Source organism: Misgurnus anguillicaudatus, chromosome 5, assembly GCF_027580225.2.
Source record: "Misgurnus anguillicaudatus chromosome 5, ASM2758022v2, whole genome shotgun sequence".
NCBI classification, from domain to species: domain Eukaryota; kingdom Metazoa; phylum Chordata; class Actinopteri; order Cypriniformes; family Cobitidae; genus Misgurnus; species Misgurnus anguillicaudatus.
The window spans coordinates 28,838,318-28,860,345 of NC_073341.2; the positions used below are offsets into that span (position 1 = coordinate 28,838,318).

The following is a 22,028-nucleotide window of genomic DNA, read 5'->3' on the forward strand; positions in this document are numbered from 1 at the left end:
GGCATGCACGTGTGTGGTGTGCGTCGTCACTTATACCAGAGCAAAGATGGATGCAGAGGAGGTTGACAGTGATCTGGTAGCAAAAAAAAAACTATGTCTGTTGTATGGCGGTATTTTGGATTTAGGATTACTGACACTAAGCAGTTGCTACATCACGTGGCAATACGAAAACATTTCTAGTTTTACAAATACACATTTTAGCTAAACTGTGTGTGGATTTTCCTTAAATCCCATCAAGTTGACTCATGATACCATTTAGTATAATTGCAATCGCACATCGCAATATTAGCAGCAATAACCGCAATGGGAAAAATTACCCAAATCGTGCAGCCCTAAATTTAACCCATGCAAGGTTGTTTCAACTCAAAATGCTGGGTTATTTGACCCATTGTTGGGTCAAATATACATTTTTGGGGGGGTTAACTGTAACCCAGCTGCTGGGTCCCATTTTCATCACTTTTTTTACCCAATAAAGTTGGGTCAACTTAAAAAATGACTTTAATTGGTAACGCCTAAAAATGTCAATTTTAAGTGACAAAATGTTGAAAATCTTTAAATATTTTAGGTGTTACCAATTTAATTAATTTTATTTGTAACTTTTTAGCTGGTACCAATTGAGGCAAGTTATTCTTTTTTGAGGTAAGGAAGTAGAGCGGCTTCACTTTTTACAGTTTATACTAAATCAGGTTTGGTTTATAGGCAAATGCTTCTATTTTTGGTAGTATGCTTACATTTTCATAATTAGTTTATTTTATTCCAAAAAAAGAAGGAACAGTTTGGTGTTTAGAAAAAACACGGTAGTCTTTTAGGACATATAGACAAAATATTAATCAGATGATGAGTACTTGTACGAATCACTCCATAAAGCGGACAACTGACGGCCTGCATGAAACCACAGCGTTTAGTTTCTCTGTCACACAGATGCGTCACCTTATGCGGATCACCTAAAAGACTACAATATTTGTTTCGGGCAGCTGACAGATGATTTATGTATGCCTTTACCATCTATTTCATTAGCAATCCATCAACGTGTTTGTACAGAGTAAAGTGCAGTGATTACACACAGGTGTGAGGGCCGAACGGGCTCATGTTCATTTACATGGACCTTATCTGATTACCAATCAACAGGAAGACTGCTGGGAAAAAGAAAATAATTTCAGCTAAACGTAATCAATTATGCTGGTCATTTTTTCCTTTCTAATGAGGATCGGTCAGACTTGACGCGTAGCAGCTGTGAATTTGACGGTTATGCGGATAAGCCGCGTGGGAGGTGGGAAACGACATTTGAGAGAAATGAGAGAAAAGATGACTATCTCAGATGCAGAATGTGTTCAAACAAAGCGATTGGCTAAAATAAACACTACTTGCAAATGCTACCTAAAAGAGAAAAGTACAGTATTTCATGTGTATGGGAAAAACTGTCAATTGCGAGTAAACTGAGAAAATGTATACAGCATGTGAATATAGAGTAATACAATATAAAAACTAAAACTGCTAGTTTAACCTCCTGATGTTGATGCTCAATATTTTCTGAGGGTTTAGTACCTCATTTTATTGAACATTAATTGATAAAGAAATGGAAAGATCAATTAATTAGACATTTAGGCATGTACTCCATATAGAGAAATGGCCACTTGCGTCCTTCGTATCAATGTATACAATATTAAAACGAATCTGTATTGAACAGGTTTTCTCTGCTAGTTTTTCATTTGATTTTCTGCGAGGGTAAGACTACACTACAAGTTGTGGACAAAACAGCCGGATTCTGGAAATGCTACATATATAGCATTATAAATTCTGCTTAGCTACAGTCTTGATGTTGAGCTGTTCCTTGTAGTTTAAATTGTGGGCCATTGTGTTAGCAGTGCAAACTTAATAGGTTCGATCCCCAGGAAACATGCATGCTGATAAAATTTAGATCGAATGTGCTGTATGTTGGATACAAGCGTCTTCCAAATGCATAAATGTAAATGTACTGAAAAATGTATTTAGGAATGTCATTACTCTTAAATACAGCTTAACTCCAGCAGATTTAGATCACATTGCATTATTTGGGACAAGATTGGGGCCAACATGCTCATGCGGGCCACTGGAATTCATTTGCTGTTCTCTGCAAACCAAAATCTTTAAAGCAAGTCAGTGCACTTGGCGGTCGTATTCATTATGCCCCTGGGCAGCTTTTTCAAGTCAGGCAAGTAGAGCTCTGATCTACTTTAATAGTGAGAGACAGAAATCTCCAAACCTGTTAGTCAAGATTACGTTCAAAAACACATTTTAAATCAGAAATGAAATCTACATTGGTATCAAAATGATGATTTTATAGCTTAAATAACACAAATTTAAAGCTCTCTTACTGTAACTGTAAGGTGGGACCTTCATTCCTATCACCCCTGTAAGAATGCATTAAAATGAATAAATCAAAACCTTTTTTACTGTAATATGAAACTACAACCACTAGATTTAGCATTGCAATTTCTCCCAATCATATAAGTGTCCCATCTCTACAGTATAATGCCCAAAACGCTTAAGACCCAGTGTAAAATGAGTCAGATGGGCCATTTTTTAGGCAAACTGTATGATTTCTATAATAAAATACAACAATAATAAATATTTAATATAGCGAACCAACACGATTTGGCTTCCAACCCTTCATCACATTTCAACCTTTCAATTTTTATTTATAATATAAATACACAAATAGAGGGTATGCACGTGACATCACCTTCGGCGAAAGTGACTGCGGTTACGTCCACTGAGTGGCAAAAGACAGTGCCGCAGAATTTTTGTACAGTGTGAATTCACCGAAAATGCGTCCAAATGGGAAAAAGCTGTTGTGCGATAGACTGCACTAACAGATTAACAAGAATTCGGAGCTATCGTTATATAGACTGTCAAAAACACCGAAAGGAAAAGTAAATAGATCGTTTATTGCAACGTCCACAGGTGGGTTGACAAGTTGCTAGGGTCACTATCAAGCAGAGGTTTTACGTGTACTTTCTACTAAGGATCGACCGATACGGATTTTTTTGTGCCAATGCCGATACCGATTTTTGTTTCATCAGCCTTAGCCGATGACCGATACAGGCTGCCGATTTTCTTGAGCCGATACTGCTTTTGCTCACTCAATACACATCATAAAAATGACACGATGATGCCAAAAGTCTCAATTTCAAAAAGAAACATTTATTAAAAAACTATATTTAACAAATAGTAAAAACAGGTGAGGGTGCTATGGAACCATGAACTGCACTCTCCACAATGACGAAGAACTATCAGCAAAGGATATTGATTTGTAGCGCTTTACTACTACAAATATATATAGAGATGAGAAATAAAAACCCGCTTTGTGCAGCTATGATCAGCTGTTAGGCCGAGCTTTCGATGTTGTCATGGAAAGGTTGGTTGTTTTAGTCACATGACCTGCAATCGCTTGCGGCTTCCAGCACTCTGTCTGTAAATAATGCCGGAAAAAATCGGCGAACACAGCAGCCATATATTGGCTGATACACATAAAACTCGCAGAAATCGGCCCGATATATATCGGCCGGCCGATATACCGGTCTATCACTACTTTCTACTTAAACGGATTTTTTCAGGTATTCGTATTTTATTCGTGTTTTTCTTTGGAAAACATACATTCCAAAACATATTTTCATAATTTTTACTTTATTACATTTCATAAATACAAGTTTTTGTTTTACATTTAATATTTAAGTACATTAACGTACTTTTACTCAAGTAAAATCACACAATTTAAATGTAATTAGGTATTAAATAAATATTAATATGCAATATTAAAGAATACACAGTATGATTCTATGCTTTAGAATAGTGATGCACCGATGTATCGGCCGACGATATTTATCGGCCGATTTTTGATGAATTTAAAACCATCAGCATATCGGCAATAGCACGAGAAAGGCCGATACCGATTGTTTATCAATTAACTGCATAAAGAAATCCATTATATGTAAAAAATGAGTTAATGTTATTAATAAAATAAATGCTGAATAGCAAAAACCACCTTTGAAGGTTGTTATGCTGGGTTATTATATTAGTTTTAGCTTAATTTGTGCCTCTCTTATTATGTTGGTCAGTTGAATGTTAATTATATCCAATCCATGTTTAGTAAAAATAATTTGATGCAGAAATAAGCTAGCTAATAGACCAACTGTATAGTATTGTATACAAGTGTTTAATATCGGTATCGGCATCGGTATCAGCCAGAAGTTGTCTGTTTAAATCGGTATCGGCCCAAAAAAAATCCTATCGGTGCATCCCTACTTTAGAATGTAGAGAAGTAAATCAAGTCCAACTACATTCAATTTAAGCTGATAATAGTCAGTTTTACTGGCATTTTCGCAGCAGCCGCTATGAAAACCAGCCATTTTGTTGAACGTTTGCCACTCAACAGTGGTCACGTGGAAAAGTGACGTCAATGCATACCCTCTATTGCAGTAGCAACCATGTAAATATTTAGATACACAATCAGAAAAAATATTTAAAAAGTCCTTAGCTGTCACCAGGGCAGTACCCCTTCAAAACGTACGCGTTTGCACATGTTTATATAATACCTTAGAGGTAAATAATGGTATTAAAGAGTGCATAAAAATATCTCAAATGTACATATTGGTGCCAAATGTATATATTTGTGTACCTAAAATGTACATAGTAGGGACTTTTTAAAGGGTACGTCCACAGTGACTACTTGGGACCATTTTTTCTGACAGTGTGGCTATTTAGCCTCTGTTGTTGGATAACAGCCCATAAATGATACAGGTTACATTAATTATACAGACATAGATCCTTTATAATTATAATAAAATAAATGATCTCACTTCTTGATACTTGCACCAGTTCTGTTACACTGAAGACCCCTGAAGTCAAGAAGCTCTCCTGAAACTCTGGAGCATCTGTGGAAAAAAAACATGGAACAAATGATGACATTTTGCTTTCAGCACAAGAATGTCATCAGCGTGTCACACACACAAAGACTCTATTAACTTTCATTTCAAAGTCACTTTAGATAAAAGTATCTGCTAAACGAATCAATGTAAGTGTTTTTGCCAGCACACAGGGGTCTTAGTGAATTATAAACAACAGAAAGTTTGTTTTAAATTATTGTCACTTGCTGAGATACTTTTTTGTGTTAATCAAAGCCATTCACTGCAAAAGCACGACAGCGAAGGGTACAACTGGTTAAATATGCATACTAAACCACCAACCAGATCTCAAAGATGCAAGGTTTGCCTCCTGTGTGGTGTGTTTTGGTAATTCTGCACGTAATGCAGAATAAACCAGAGCCTTTGTCAACTAGCTCTTGAAACAGGGGAATGTGGGTAGGACTGTTATATGAACTGGGCAGAGAGAATGAGAGAGAGAGATTGTGTATGTGTGTGTGTGGGTTTGTGAAGCCGTGCATATAGGTTGAATTGAGTAAACAGGATGTTTGTATAGTGCAGGAGAGATCACTAACACGACTGCACTGCACTGTAAAAATGCTGCAGCCACACATGTACAGTATATAGAGGTTTGCTGCAAGTATTGTTGCATGAGTATATTTGTGCATGTGTTTGTGCCTACATACCCATGGTGGCTGCTCTGCTGTCCTCCTGATCTGAACCAATGCCTGTGCGAGGACTGCTGCTCTGTTCTGCTTCTGAGCAAGAGAGAGAGAGAGAGAGAGAGAGAGAGAGAGTGAGAGTGAGAGTGAGAAAGAGAGATAAGTCCAGATTCAGCAGATTCTCACAATAGATATTGAAAAAGTTCAGGTCAATGTTCCGGATATAACAAGTAAAGCTAAATGGTTCAAATCTGTTATACCTTCTGTTGTCTATCTAATTTTTTATTACAATAAGTATTGGTGTTAACGTGTTGCGATTTGCTTAAATGTGTTTAACATGGTTCAATGTTGCCGCATACGCATTTATGCAATTGAACATTACTTGAACATTATTTTTTTCTTTATATAATTGTCATAAAAATTGTAAAAATGTTCCCCTGGGCTGTCACTGCATGTATACTTTTAACAAGCACATCTTTGCACCTAAAAAGTTTATATTAGTACATCAAAGGGTAAATATTTTTAACAAACGTGTACATATCTGTACCTAAACGGTACATATTAGGACCTTTTTCCACTGTATTGAATGGCTTTGCAATATAATTACGTTACAATATCAGTTAAGGAGCTCCATCTAATACAGTCTCATTTATACAGGCGCTGCAGCTCCCCCTTGTGTTTTTAAAGAGATGTGCGATCATTGCGGTGATTGGAAATCATCGCGATGAGGTCAAACAATTGCGATGAGATGATTATAAAACATTGTGACAGCCCTATCTACTTTTTTATTTACAATTGCCCCAATGAGAGCAAAGGACCGTTTTTTGACCATTGTTTTTTACAGTGTAATATGTAATATTCATTGAAAAAAGGCAGTTTGAGAAATACACAGTATCTTTTAGTATGATTCAGAGACAGGTAAAGAGCCCTGTTTTATATGGTAGATCTAATTCTAGGGCTGTCACGATTTTGTAATTTTGTTGATAGTTAATTGTCTAATAAATTGTGCTGATTATGACGATTAATTGCCTATTTTAGAACTTTGCCGATTGTGGTGATTAATTGACTGTTTTAGAACTTTGCCAATTATGACGATTAATTGACTGTTTTAGAACTTTGCCGATTATGACGATTAATTGCCTGTTTTAGAACTTTGCAGATTATGCCGGTTAATTGACTGTTTTAGAACTTTGCCAATCATGACGATTAATTGACTGTTTTAGAACTTTGCTGATTATGACAATTAATTGACTGTTTTAGAACTTTGCCAATTATGACGATTAATTGACTGTTTTAGAACTTTGACAATTAATTGACTGTTTTAGGACTTTGACGATTATGACGATTAATTGCCTATTTTAGAACTTTGCAGATTATGACGATTAATTGTCTGTTTTATTGCTTTGACATTTAATTCTCATTATTTTTTTTGTTTGTTCATGAAATCTTTTTCACACATTGTTGTGATTATTTAAATCAAATATTTTGCTAGGTTTACCTGGCGGTAAGTATTGCTACACATAACACATAATTAAAAGTAATTATTATCTTTCAAAAACTAAAAAAAGTTTTGCAGCAGTTTTTTCCACTGTATTGAATGGCTTTGCAATACATTACTTAGAGAGCCATCTGATACAGTCTCGTTTATACAGGCGCTGCAGCTCCCCCTTGTTTTTTAAAGAGATGTGCAATCATTGCGGTGATTTGAAATCATCGCAATGAGGTCAAAAATTGCGATGAGATGATTATTTAAGCAGTGTGACAGCCCTATCTACTTCCACCCAGTACTTCTGTCCAATTATATATGAGGAGCTCAGATGCAAAAGCCGCTAAACACCACATCTGTCAAAAATGCGATAATGGTATTATCCAAATGCTCTTGGCACGTATTATATGCTCATCAAATACTTTTGCTTCAAATCCGCTTAATATCGACCTTAGGCCATACAGAAATACCACTTTGTTGGCACTACAGAATCTATGAAGAGTTTGATAAAAAAAGAAAGAAAGAAAACGTCAGACGCACTTAAAGGATTTTAAATCTGAGCTCTTCTTATGATTTAAATGAAATGTTAAAAAACCTTAAAACATTTCAGTCGATTTAAACTGCAGCATTTATTCAAGAGTCTGAATTTCTCATAAAAAAGCTTTCTTTAACCAAAAGAAACGGACATGTTGGCATGTGGTTGATCTTGTCAGCGATAGCTATGGTAATCTGACATAAGAACCCATTTCTGTATAAACAACAGAGATAGAAAAAATACACTGTATGTTTTATAAAATCACTCTAGGTTACTGATACAGCTATGATAGCCCAGCGAGGCTTAGCCAAATGCTTTGTAAATGAGAAACACACCATATCATCGTGCTCCAAAACTATTCAAATATTCTCTTTCTTTTCAACTTGTATGGCATCGGCGAGCATAATCTTGTTGAACCCTCTTCGCTGGCAGTGCACGGGGATTTGTATTGCCAAATTGTAAACTCACTGAAGCGATACAATAATGACAAAACAACCTAATCTAACCATAAAGACCTTGCCGTTTGTCTATGTTCCGGCTCTCTGCCACGCGGATGTGAGGGGAAAGAGCAGATAAACACATAAAACGAATTTGAGTCGAGAAGTGGCGGAGGATTTTCTCAGTAGAGAATGAAAGAATGGTCGGGTTACCACAAGGACTCTGGCAGGCGTTCAAAGAAAAGACGGTAAAAAAAGCTTGCGCTGGATAAATAAATAAGAGCACTCCCTATCAGATGGGCAGCACGCCACTGCCAGTTCAAAGTGGAGGAGAGCACGACCGGCTGCACACGTCTGAATTCAACGCTTCATTACGACTTCTCACACTTTTTATGGCCTGCAGGACTCAGAAACCAACCACAAGCTACTGCTTACAGTACAATATACATAGAGATACAAACACAGCGTGGCAGTGACAGTGCTGTGCTTATATTATACAGGATATGTATTACATACTTTTCTGTCAGATGTCCTTTATAGACCGGCATAGATGGTTACCAGCACTTACTGTGTTGTGTTTTTGATCCTGGCATGCTAATGGCACCAGCAAGGCTTTTTATCAACTCAACTATCAGGGTTTGGTCAACCAGCTCTAGCAGAAAGATCACAGCCCAAAGGCATGGGAATAAAAAGCATAAAGATCTCTTTAATATCTTAATTGTTTCTTCTTAAGAGCAAAAAAATTAAATGGAGGTCTTAACAATCTTGTGCCAAGCCTTGCTCAGACTGACACATGAACATTTCTTGTAAGATTGCTATGCACATACTTTTTATAGCTCTATACTTACTGTACGTAAACATTTATCATGTAAAAAAAGAGATATTGGAAAAAAGGCACAACCGAGAACCCAACAATGCCTTATAGGCTTTAAAAGAGTAACCTTAGCAATAAAACTGGCTTCCTCTGAAGCTTGTTGTTAACCAGATTCACTAGTAAAGAATTGCTAGTACGAGACAAAAAAAAATAATGCTTATATGGATAGTACATTATTATGCAAACTGGTCTTTGATCTGCATGCTAGGATATTGACACAAAAATATATGCGCACAGTACTGTCTAATAATGTTTTGGGAAATACACATGCTTTGGGAAAAATAATTCTGTAAACCCTGCAAAACAAATCACAAATCACTTTTAGTTCAAGGACATTTCAGATGAGACAGTTGGATCTGGGCCATAATAATTATATAATAAAATTTGGTTTTAAAAAATTACATGGGAGCAGACGGATGCGAAAAGCTGAATTCGTTCCCAAGAAGAAGCTACGCTTAAATTCACAGCAAATTAAAACTAATAAAATAACCCAATGCAAAAACATAAACAAACACGTCTGTCATCGCTGTGATTTTGTACACTGCCAGCCACCGCTCCAGTGCTCTCCATCTCTCAGCTTTTGTATTCCATAACTGTCTTCGAAGTCCTGTATGCTCCTGCCAAAATCTGAAGCGGTTTCTAGGCAAGCAGCCCTAGGCGAATCTTGGCAGAGAGAATCGGAGGAAAGGAAAAATAAAAGTGTCAGTCTGAGGCACAAATTGGCAAAGAGCACCTCTGACACATCTCAAAACGGCCCATGTCAAATACGGCCAGTGAGGCTGAGGGCACAGAAGCATAAAACATAAATAAGTGAGGAATTGCTTCTGAATCCAACCGAGAGATCCGCATTTAATCTTTTTTTATACGTAGAAACGCCGAAGGAAAATATGATCGGTAGTATTGAATAACGTCCATTTTGTCTTGTGTAAGGAGTCAGCGTGCACCATTTTGGTAGAATTATTATCGTTATCCTGGCACGTACTAGTTTAGTCGCTTAACAAACCGAGAAATATTTTCTGACCCATTGCTACGTCTCCTTCAACTAAGCCATCATTTCTGCTGCTTGACCTCTATACTTTATCACGCTAACCATCTTTAGCATCTTGTTGATTTAATGGCCGACAGCTAAGAACTTTTCGTCCTTGTACAGTATGTGCTTTCCATACTGAAACTGTCATTGCAATAAATGTGAGGTTACTTCTGGTGAAAGTTGTTGCTATTTCTTTTCAAGCGAGCTCCATTTCTAGGCAGAAATCATTCGTCGGCACGGCCATTTCAAGTTTTTTCTTTTTTGGCAGACATTTCATGAGCAGAGGAGTTTGCTGTTGGCAGCCATTTTAGATTTCTCTTTCTCTGCTGTCTGTATCTCTCATACTCACTCTATCCCTCCCTCCTTCTCTGAAGCAAGAACAGTAAGCCTATGTAACCCTACTAAAGAGTGCCAGCTTGCCCATGTGCCAACTTACTCTGTGCAGTGAGAAAGAGGCACAAATGGCCTCTACTAAATGGCTGGCAGAGCATCTGAAGATCCAAAAAGTTGGAGTGGGCAGAGACAGAGAGTCACCGGTAAATGAAATAAGGTTTCAGTTGTGGAAATGACTTTACGTGAAAGACATTCCTATGCACTACCTCAGCTATTAAAGTGACTAACAGCTAAATAACAACATGAGCTATTACGCGGTTAGATGCGGCAGGAAGAGTGAGTGAACTTTTACTCTCCTGGAGCCATAAGAAAATAGAAGCAGCCTGAGATGAGTGCAGAACGTCGGGAGGATCTTCTCCTAGATATCAGCTGAAACACTTAAAACAACCCACAACACTGTATGATTAAAAACATGCACAGACTGTTGAGAGTAAGAACTACTGTATGTGTTTTTCACACAGTTAAGCCTAGCAGCTCAACTCTTCAAATCAATGTAATGTTTCCAGTAACAGGCTACTTTTTCTATGCTAAGCAGAACAGAGTGATAAAATGCTAGAGTTATGGTTTATTTCACATTTTATTGAACTCATAGCGACACAACTGAGAAAACACTGGCTGGTAATTCTCATACTGTAAGCTGTCTCCTCTCCCTTTAATATTGAGTTAAAAGTTGCACATTTTCAAGTGACATGTTAATTTAAGTTGCTGTAAGTGAATGCTGTAAGTTCTGCTAGAGTCTCTTCTGTAGTTACATCGTGTACTAAGACCGACGGAAAATTAAAAGTTGCGATTTTCTAGGCAGATATGGCTAGGAACTATACTCTCATTCTGGCATAATAATCAAGGACTTTGCATGGCTGCAGCAGGCGTAGTGATATTACGCACTGCCCGAAAATAGTCCCCTGCTATTTAAAGTAACCAAGGGGACTATTTTCGGGCAGTGCGTAATATCACTACGCCTGCTGCAGCCATGTTACATCGGCCAAGTCCTTGATTATTACACCAGTTTGAGAGTATAGTCCTAGCCATATCTGCCTGGAAAATCACAAATTTTAATTTTCAGTCAGTCTTAGCACATGATAGTAACTACAGAAGAGTCAAGTCCCAAATAGAAAAAATATCGAAACTCCTTGGCCATTTTTAGCGCGATGCCAATGGTCTAATCAGATCCAATGGATTATACTAAGCTATACTAAAAGTGCTAGCGCCAGACCAGACCCGGAGATCAGGTGAATGTTCACCCAAAAATAAAAATTACCCCATGGTTTACTAACCCTAAAGCCATCCTTGATGTATATGATAAACTTTTTTCAGATGAATACAATCTGAAAATGTAAAAAAAAGTTCTGGCAGTTCCAAGCTTTACAATGGTAGTAAATGGTGCTTTGGACTTCAAACCCAAAAAAAAGTTAGTAAACCACATGGCTCCAGGGGGTTAATAAAGGTCTTTTGAGGGCAATCTGTGCAATTTTCATAGCAAAAATATCAATATTTAAAACTTATAGACATAAACTAGCTTAAAGGAATAGCCTACTCATTTTCAATATTAAAATATGTTATTCCCTTAACTAAGAACTGTTGATACATCCCTCTATCATCTGTGTGCGTGCACGTAAGTGCTGGAGCGCGCTGCGACGCTTCGATAGCATTTAGCTTAGCCCCATTCATTCAATTGTACCATTTAGAGATAAAGTTAGAAGTGACCAAACACATCAACGTTTTTCCTATTTAAGACGAGTAGTTATACGAGCAAGTTTGGTGTTACAAAATAAAACGTAGCGTTTTTCTAAGCGGATTTAAAAGAGGAGCTATGTTTTGTGGCGTAGTGGCACTTTTGGGAGTACTTCAACTCTGCGCAGTAACACCCTCCCTCTCCCATTATGAGAGTGAGAAGGGGAGCAGACTTTTCAGGCGAGTCGAAGTACTCCCAGAAGTGCTATTACGCCATAAAATATAGTTCCTCTTTTAAATACGCTTAGAAAAGCGCTATGTTTTATTTTGTACCACCAAACTTGCTAGTATAACTACTCGTCTTAAATAGGAAAAACGTTGATGTGTTTGGTCACTTCTAACTTTATCTCTAAATGGTACCATTGAATGAATGGGGCTAAGCTAAATGCTATCGAAGCGTCGCAGCGCGCTCCAGCGCTTACGTGCACGCACACAGATGATAGAGGGATGTATCAATAATTCTTAGTTAAGGTAATAACATGTTTTAATATTGAAAATGAGTAGACTATTCCTTTAACTAGGTAACTACTGAAACACATTCACGAGACAATGAGTTTTTCAACGTAGGACGAAGTGTACGACACATAGTCCCCATTTTACTATTTCCTTACTTACTTATTTATATAGCGCTTTTCACAATTGTTTAATTGTTTCAAAGCAGCTTTAGATGCAGGATAAAACACAAAAAATGTAATGGACAACATAAGCAGCAGAATACAGCGGCTAAGATTAAACCATACTAGCGAGCGTAGTTATAATGTAACGTATAGAAGAGGGTGCTAAGTTAAGCCAATGTTAGCAAACTCCCCAAGGGTTGAAAAACCCCCTAGGAGAAAAAACCTCCCGGCTTTTTAGTCAGGAAGGAAAAGTCCTAGAAGGAAAAAAACTTGAGAGAGAGACAGACATAGCTGATTCTATAGAGGATATATTTTATAATAGGTACGATTTTATGTTGTACGACAGCTTTGTAACAGCATGTGCAAGTATCTGTAACCTCATTCATAGCTGAAGCTAAACCAATTGGGAGGACAACCTTTGTCCTACCACACCCTTATGTTCTCCATCACTCAGAGAGGTGTCCCAGAGCCAAACTGGCGTGGCAGCGGTACATCCATTGACAATGAGACAGTTAGACTTGGAGGTCATTCAGATGGCGAAATACTGAAGCAATTATGAGCTGTTCCTTTACACTACAACTGTGGAATTTCAAATGCAACAGAGCGGAAAAAAACAAGCACTTATTAACCTTGTTTAACCCACAGAGCATGGTATAATACTTTTTGTATTGTAACACAAGAATCACTTGTTTGTACCACAAACATAAATAATACTTATGAGATATAATGAGAAAAGGTTTGTTATCACTATTCTAAGCAGACAAATTTTTCCATATTTTTGGAACTTGGGCTTTTGATTTGGATCACCTATAGTAGTAGTAACAATATACTGTATAATATCCTAGCAATCACCAAGACGACTTTAGCAACCACAAAGCAATGACCTAAACACTATAAAATATCAACAGCATAGCAACACCACTGCAACGAGGACTGTAGCCACGCATAACGCACAAATTCTACTATTTACATTAACACTTCAAGGACTTTTTAGGGTTGCACAGATGAAACCCTAGGCACTGTTTAGATAAGAGTCAAATACAGTAACTAATTGGACAGTAATTTTTCAATATTTTCATTTCAAACCTTTCCCTAACAATGGTGTTATTGGAGAAAAGCTTGACAGTCCTCTTGAGTTCTTGCAGTAATTTTCTTAGTGAACTGACATGGGCCCACAGGATCTCAGCCAATGTGGCATCTGAAAAACCACAAGTGGTGCCTCAAGAATCTTTTAATTTTTACAGTCGAAAGTATGCTTGGAAAGTGTTTAAACCGTTTAACCAAAATATAGCTATGCACCGCATTCCTGACTCTCAAACTCAACGGGAATCAATGGAAGACCCAATGCCAACAATCTTGAAATGATTGGAGCTGAGTGCTTGGCCTAAAGTTAAATACACTTCAGATTGCTGTAAATCACAACACAGCAGGAGACAACACACAACATAATGCAACAGCACACCCAACACTTAATACCACAAGACAATACAAGAATCAGTTTCTTATACAGTCAGTTTTTTACTTTACTCTCTCTGTTTCATTTAGTCTCTCTCTCTTATTCCTTGTAATCGCCCTTGTCTTTTTTTCAATCTCTGTGTCCCTTTCTCCTTCTCTCTCTATCCACCTATTTCCCGGACGCGGAAGTAAGTGATGTGACTTATTTCCCTTCTTGTGCAAGACTTCCAGTTCAATAGCCAGCCGGTAGAAAACAGTGTAGTGGGAGCACGCCTAAAACATGATTTAAACAGTTAATATTTACTAGACCTGCCATGTATGAACCAGTGTGAGGATGAAATTAAGAAGTGGCTTGATATACGAAGATATATTCGGAGGTGACGGGTCTTCAATGCGCAAATATAAAAGCACAGAGACGTACTAGTATCTTTACAATGGGAAAGTCAGTTGAGTGTTTGTACATGGAATTTACCAAAACTTCGTGTTTTTAACTTTAAAAATGTCACAACTGTCCCTCTGGTGTGAGTTTTTTTAAAACGGCAATTTTTAATGGACTTGTTTATGGTGACACGTCGAGCTTCACGTAGTCCAGCAGTATCTTTATCATTCTACAGTGTAGTTATTTGAACAAACCATAATAAACATATTAAACTACTACATGTATTGAGTATTGTTTTATGAAAATTGTATTACATCGCTTCTCACGCACTAGGTGGAGACAGGTGAAATTATTTACTTTTTTTTTTTTTAAGTATTTGCTTTTTATTTAAAACATAACAAAAGTATGCGCAAACACATTACGGACTATTAGATAATGTCGTATATATTCTGTACTGTAATCACATTTTTTGTAATAATATGGTAGCAGATTAAATAAATCAGCTAAATCAGCATATTTTTATCAGCATAATATTAGTTTGTTTAAACAATTATTGTATTTATTGTTTAATGGCAGTTTCTATGAAAGGTTTTACTGGATGGATTTGTAAATACAGATCATGAGTGCATGTGCGCCACATACACATTCAGCACTTGTGCATGGATTATGGTTAAAACAAATGTTTTGTAGAGATTTACTGCATTTGTATTAGCTATTTTGGCAACCCCTAACTGCCCAAATTATGTCAGTCTTCCTAGATTTCATAATAAACATTAAACAGCCAGTCAAAACGGCACACTTGTGTCCTTCGCAACAGACTACCATTAGCTTTAGTGGCTCACCGAAAGTCTTAAACAGGAAAGCTCAAAGATGGCGGCGCCCACATTTATGTCAAAAAACAGGTGGATAGTCCTCCCAAACTGTTTGCAGCTTTAATTTCATTACTCATCAGTTTTCTGCTGAGAACCAAACACAGTGAATGCAAATCACTAAAAGTCTCTCTCTCTCTCTCTCTGTACTGCCTGTGTCTCTCACTCGTTCTGCTGAGGGAAGGAGGTGTTGTAGGAAAAGTTATTGATCGAGTCACATCCACCCAATAAGTCATCAACAGTAAAAAAGTCTGTGTGTCAGTGTGAGAAATCAACTTTTTTATTAGTGGGCAATAATTGCCCACCGGAATTGATTTTCGGGGACATTTTTACCTTTATTTTTTATTCCACCATATAAAACACACAGAGTGCTGACAATTTTAAACATTCAAAGCGAGTCAATAAACCAAAATAAATTCTCAATCTGAATAATTGTTATTTTTACCTCATTCAATTCTGAAACTGGTGTTTTTGAAAGATAGATAGGGAGGGGTATCGTTGAGCATTTTTGAGTCTGGCGGATTTCACTGGCCCTTGGGCCTTTGTAGATATGAATCCACATGGGAAACTTTAATGGTTAATCTTAATATCTTATGAACATCAGTGTGCAGCTAAATTCAATGCAGACCCTTTCAATGGGAGAGAGCCAGGTTAAGTGATACGAGCAGTACAACAGCAGGCTCTATTTTCATGACCACCGGATGTCAACAAGCACTACTGATGAGAAATTATGGGTCTTCTTTATTTGATGGATCTCGCTGCTGAGAGGAATGGTGGGAAAAACACGCAACGCTCCATGAAAGAGCGTACAGGACAGAGAGAGAGAGAGAGAGAGAGAGAGAGAGAGAGAGAGAGAGAGAGAGAAAGAAAGATAAAAGAGAATGAGCGAGAACGTCTACTAAATCTTTCTGTGAAGTTGCTGAGGTAAGGAGAACAGAGGCAATGCTGCAAAGTTGTCGTTTACTGAAGAAAGCCTTTGCTTTCATGTGGTCCAGCAAACACGGAGGGAATCAGAGATAAACACAAGGAAGATTGAAGGATGTTACACTCAATTTTATAATAAAAAACATAAAAAAAAAACCCTAAGAGAATATAGCATAATAGATAGAATAATGCAGAGCAGTGAAAACAACAATTATTTTTAAATATTAGTAGTAGTAGTAGTAGTAGTAGTAGTAGTAGTAGTAGTAGTAGTAGTATTACATAAAAATCTGTATCAGTATGGCAAGTAAAATTATTAATAGACAAAAGAAATAGAGAAAACACAAAAAAATAATAACAAGGGTGAGATGAATGAACAACAGCAACAAAAAATAAATGTTCTGCATTAGAAAAGACAAAATGCATATTCTGCAGACAAGCCCTCAAAAACGGACAGCAGGGGAGGATGTAGGGTCATGTCCAACAGCTGCAAAAGTTAAATGACAATCTTGACTTTAACTTCTCGTCTCAACTACTGGGGGGAGGTTTGTGAGGAAGTAGTGGGTGAGCGACGCTGAGGGGAAAATGGTAGGTGGGGGTAATTGGCCCCCAATCTGACCTTTTCTTCTAGATTGCAGCTTCCTGTGGTAGAGGGGCATTATGGGACGGCCTGAGCCTGACAGTAATAACACACTGCAGCTATTTGCTCAATCTGAACGCCTAGACAAATCACAGCCAGCTGGTTGAAGACAGGGGAGGCTATACAAGAGTCACACTGCAGGTGCAGACCTACACACGCATATGTGTATATACACACACACTGCATGTGTTATTATGACCTAACAATGACCCCCTAAGGATCATATCTATCCTCGATTCATCTGTCCAGCTCAACACAATGCAAAGTAAAGCAGGACACTCCACTTTTTTTTAAAAATATGCTTACTTTCCAGCCCCCCTAGAGTTAAACATTTGATTTTTACCATTTTGGAATTCATTCAGATGATCTCTGGGTCTGGCGGTACCACTTTTAGCATAGCTTAGCATAATCCATTGAATCTGATTGGACCATTAGCATCGCGCTCAAAAATAACCAAAGAGTTTCAATATTTTTCCTATTTAAAACTTGACTCTTCTTTAGTTATGTCATGTACTAAGACCAACGGAAAATTAAAAGTTACGATTTTCTAGGCAGATATGGCTAGGAGCTATACTCTCATTCAGCAGCAGGCGCAATGATATTACGCAGTGCCCGAAATAGTCCCCTGCTATTGAAAGTAACCAAGGGGACTATTTTCGGGTGGTGCGTAATATCATTACGCCTGCTGCAGCCATGTTACGGCAGCAAAGTCCTATTACGCAAGAATGAGAGTATAGTTCCTACCCATATCGGCCTAGAAAATCACAACTTTTAATTTTCCATCAAGTCAAGTTTTAAAAAGGAAAAATATCTAAACTCTCTGGTTATTTTTGGGTGTGATGCTAATGGTCTAATCAGATTCAATGAATTATGCTAAGCTATGCTAAAGGTGGTACCGCCAGACTCGAAGCTCAGCTGAATGGATTCCAAAATAGTAAAAATCTAATGTTTAACTCTAGGGGAGCTGGAAAATAAGCATATTTTCAAAAAAAGTGGAGTGTCCCTTTAACACATCAGCTTTTACACAGCTGTAAGGAACACAAGCAAAAGGTTCGCTCTGAATACAAAGACAAAAACAACACACAGTGTATCTCAACAGAGCCATGGGTAAGCATCATTATTTCAAACACATGACAAGCCTAATTGCATTTTATTAAAAGCATTAACGCGTCAATTTGCCAAACACCTTTTAAACTGACAGCACACACATCACTACATATAATCAGAAACATCTGTCTCAAGTTTCTTTCAACAGCAAACAATATTGGCTCAACACAAAGTATAACACTGAAAACATCTACGTAAATTGGCAATTATTTATTAATAGTGTTCTTGTAGCTCTATGGGTTTGAATCCCAGGAAGCACATATACTACATAGCTCATTTTTTCCACTACTGGACATCGACTGAATGTTTAAAAACAGACGAAGATCCATCCAGACCCTTAAATTAATAAAAAATAGATAGGGGTTTTGGGTTGAACATATGGTCTATTATATTAAAGGTGTAGCGGAGGATTTTCTCGAATATTAGAAAAGAACCGCCTTCTCCACTTTTTTAAAAAAATTAATTGCGCAACACTCCTGATTGACAACTAGGAGGACCAATAGTCTTGATGATCCACCCGGAAAAATAAAATCCTCCGCAATACCTTTAAACTTTTTTGGGGAAAAAGTAAACTTTGATTCTTAATCTTTTTGATTCTTTTAATTGTATTGTTTTAAATAAAATGATAAAATACACATTAAATTCTCTCAGAGCTGCTCTGGATATATTCATTTGTTCACATCGTCATTTAGTGAGTGAAATGTATAGTTTTTATTATATGGCCTTCAACTTAAATTGATCTGTATATAAATCACTTAAATGGGCTTTAGTGCCTCTTTTTGCAGTCCCTTTTGTCCACATTTCTTGCAAACTGGATATTCATCTTCAAGGACAACCCAGCTTTCGTTTTTCGTATACCCAAAGTATTCCCCCTTCCTGTAGATTTTTTTTTGGTGGGGGATAGGGGATAGAATTTGTAGTCTCTGACATTTTATCTGCTGTACATAAACGAGTGGAGTCTAGCAGTCACGCCGAATGAAGTTGCTTGTGCGTAGTAGCGCAGGTGAGATCTGCTTAATTGTTTTCCAAAACCGTGTATAAGAAAATGTTTATGGTATGATAATCGTAAAAGTTAATATCAAGGTATACCGTCATACCGGTATACCATTACAACCCTGAAATATAAGTAGTTAGTTGTTTAAAAAGCAAAACTATCGGTAAGTATTGTATTGGCAGATGTCATTCTAACTATACAAAATATTGGTATCAGCACAAAAATTTTGTATCTGTGCATCGTGAGGGTAAATTTCATCACCCAAAAGCTATATAAATAAACTTTCCATTGATGTATAGTTTGGTAGTATAAGACAATACTTTGCCGCTTTGAAAATCTGGAACTTGAGAGTGCCAAAAATGTAAATATTAATAAAATCGCATTTAAAGTTCAAAGTCCAAATGAAGTCTGTATACATAAATGAATATTACTAATGAAAATGTTTGTTTAGCAATCTCTACTTGCTTACCGCTGTAATGACCTTGTGGACTGATGGGGAAAATTGTAAGCTTTTACACAAAACAAAATTGATTGGGAAATCCCCAAGGAACGGGTATCAAAGCAAAGTTTTTAGGCAAGTTTCTGGTAAATTTTGATCGCAATTTGCTGCATCCGCTCACAAAAATAAAGTTTTAATATATATTTACTGTAGGAAATGTATCTTTACAGAACATGATCTTTACATAATATACGAATGATTTTTTGGCACAAAAGGAAATCGATAATTTTGACCAATGCAATGTATTTTTTTGCTTTTTCTACAAATATACCGATGTAAGTTGTGACTGGTTTTGTGGTCCAGGGTCACAATTAGTCTTATGGAAAGTTTTAGGCAGTATACAACTGGCATGATGTATAACTGAGATCACTGCAGCTCTAGATAAATATAGGTGTTCACAAGAACAATAAAAACAACCACACTTAACCATTGACTAGTAAAGTCTCACATCCTATGACTGGTAAAGTGCCATACCAGTTCAGGAGATCCTTAACTGTGGCCCAGAGAGCCATTCAACAACAATAGTGATTGAGGCCGTAGTTGAAGAGGGCACTCTAGGGTTTCACTCGCATTGTGAGCGAAGAATTATAAAGCTCCTATTTTTTTCTGCTTTTCCGCAAGCCACAATATAAAAACCAGATGTGTATGGCGTATTCCTTTCAAGTTATTTTTGGATGAGTTTCATAGACATATTAAAATATATATTTATGTAAAATGGCTCAAACCACCCACCATAGACTTTGGATCAGCTATAAAGCACTCGGCCTGCAATTTAAGCGTAGCATGTCATTTGTGAGGACGCATGCAGAGTGCACAAACGTTGGCATGTAAAATTATGATGGTAAATGATTATGCACACACACAATATTTATCGAAATTATTTAACAAATGCATACGTTATGCGTACAGTATGTACAAAAATGCACCCCGTGCCAGTGCCGTGAAAATCGGCATTGTAACGGTTCCAACACGGTGTCATTTATGTGAATTGTGTGTGTGGGAAAGCCTTAAGCGGCTACCAATCTGTGCCTCCGCTGTCCAACATTTCCATGATTATGGGGACGGAATTGAGAAAAGACTTAGTTTGGGTTTCCATCAAAACATTCCCTGACATCTCTAATTGGCCGTCAGAGTTAAAGAGACAGCGGAGGCTAGAGAAGGTCACGGCAGTCGGGCAGATCTCGCAAAACACAACTCCCCTCCATCTCCATTTTGGGAGTGGAAGCAGGGCAGGGCTGTCTGGGTGGGCGCAGGGACCGTGTTTGGTTTGGAGAGGTCTCCAAGGCCAAAGTCAGGCCTCAGCCTGGGTTACTTCCACAGCCCTCATGGTTTCTGCTCAGCTCAAAATTCTTCTCAAATGGTGGTTTCTTATGCCTAGCAATGTGGTCAGGGATCCATAATAAATAGTAATGTTCCTCCACTGAGGTCTGAGAGGCATCAATCGCCTCTGATCTTACACCCGGGTCTCCGGTTCCTGCTCGGCTTTACCGGAACAGACCAGCCGCAGAACCTGAGCCACTGCAGTGAACACAAACAATGCAACCTCTTCAAAAACCACAACTATAGCCGATTACCTGAACATCCAAAAAAAATTATTAAACCCAATTTATCAGTGTTTAATTCATAGCATCCCAATGACTAGTCAACTTTAATAATATACATGGGTTACACATTTTTAGCTACAGACATCAACTGCTGGGTAGATGAATCCAAACAGCAAGGCAACAAGACAAATTTAAATGACTGCCGTATCAGAAATTTGCATATATCGCAATATGCAATGGGTTACAAAAACCTAATGATTTAATACTTCAAAAAGTTACCGGTATGTATAGTCAAAGTTTTAGGTGGATGCAGATAGCAGAAAGACTGCCGTTTTTTCCAGGAAAAATGTGAAACATGTACAGTATGTTGGTTATATACTTTTCACTTTTTAATACATTTTATTATTGGGATGCATGCAAGGGGCCTGTATCATCAGTAGGGGGCAGTGTTGCAGGAGCCAGTGTCATATTGATGGATGGTGAATAGCATGGCTTGTGATGAGAAGCAATGTGGAAATTTCCAGTACTGATATTCTCAATTCCATAGTTGACTATAAAACCTTCATAATTCAAGTGCACTAAATACTAAAAATAGTTCTGCAGGCACAATAAAATGAGTTACACATAACGAACATCTATTAAACAAACAGTTTTTGTCATCTACCAGAAAAAAGTGCAACAGCCTCATAAAGTTGTCCAGTTCGGCCAGCGCGCACCACTCTAGCTACACGCAGGAGTTTTTCATGCTTTTGCCACATGTCATGTCATGTTTGTTCTTCATGTGAATTAGGGGAACCATAAAATCTAGCCGGGTGTCTGAGGGTGCTAACCACCCCTGGTGGTTTGTATTGTGGTGGAGAAAGCGGTTGTGTTCCCTGTCTGAATCACAGATACACACTGGCCCCGTTTCTGTCGCTCTCTGCCTCGGGCTGTTGGATCCTCCTGCCGTCACGT

The 22,028-nt window shown here is 37.6% G+C and overlaps 1 protein-coding gene across 7 annotated transcripts in view; it reads right to left on the minus strand.

The window, feature by feature from the left end:
* Positions 1-22,028, minus strand: part of nfic (nuclear factor I/C) — a 173,083-nt gene that overhangs the window by 47,896 nt on the left and 103,159 nt on the right. For 6 of the 7 annotated variants that reach the window (XR_012369698.1, XM_055168093.2, XM_055168099.2 and 3 more), the window contains exons 3-5: positions 5,588-5,659; positions 4,839-4,913; positions 2,355-2,390 (exon numbers count right to left, since the gene is read on the minus strand). Coding sequence is in view for 6 of the 7 variants with exons in the window: in XM_055168093.2 (XP_055024068.1) it covers positions 2,355-2,390; positions 4,839-4,913; positions 5,588-5,659 (183 nt within the window). In the remaining variant the exon portion in view is untranslated. The remainder of the gene's footprint in view (positions 1-2,354; positions 2,391-4,838; positions 4,914-5,587; positions 5,660-22,028) is intronic. The other variant, XM_055168096.2, reaches the window with a different exon arrangement.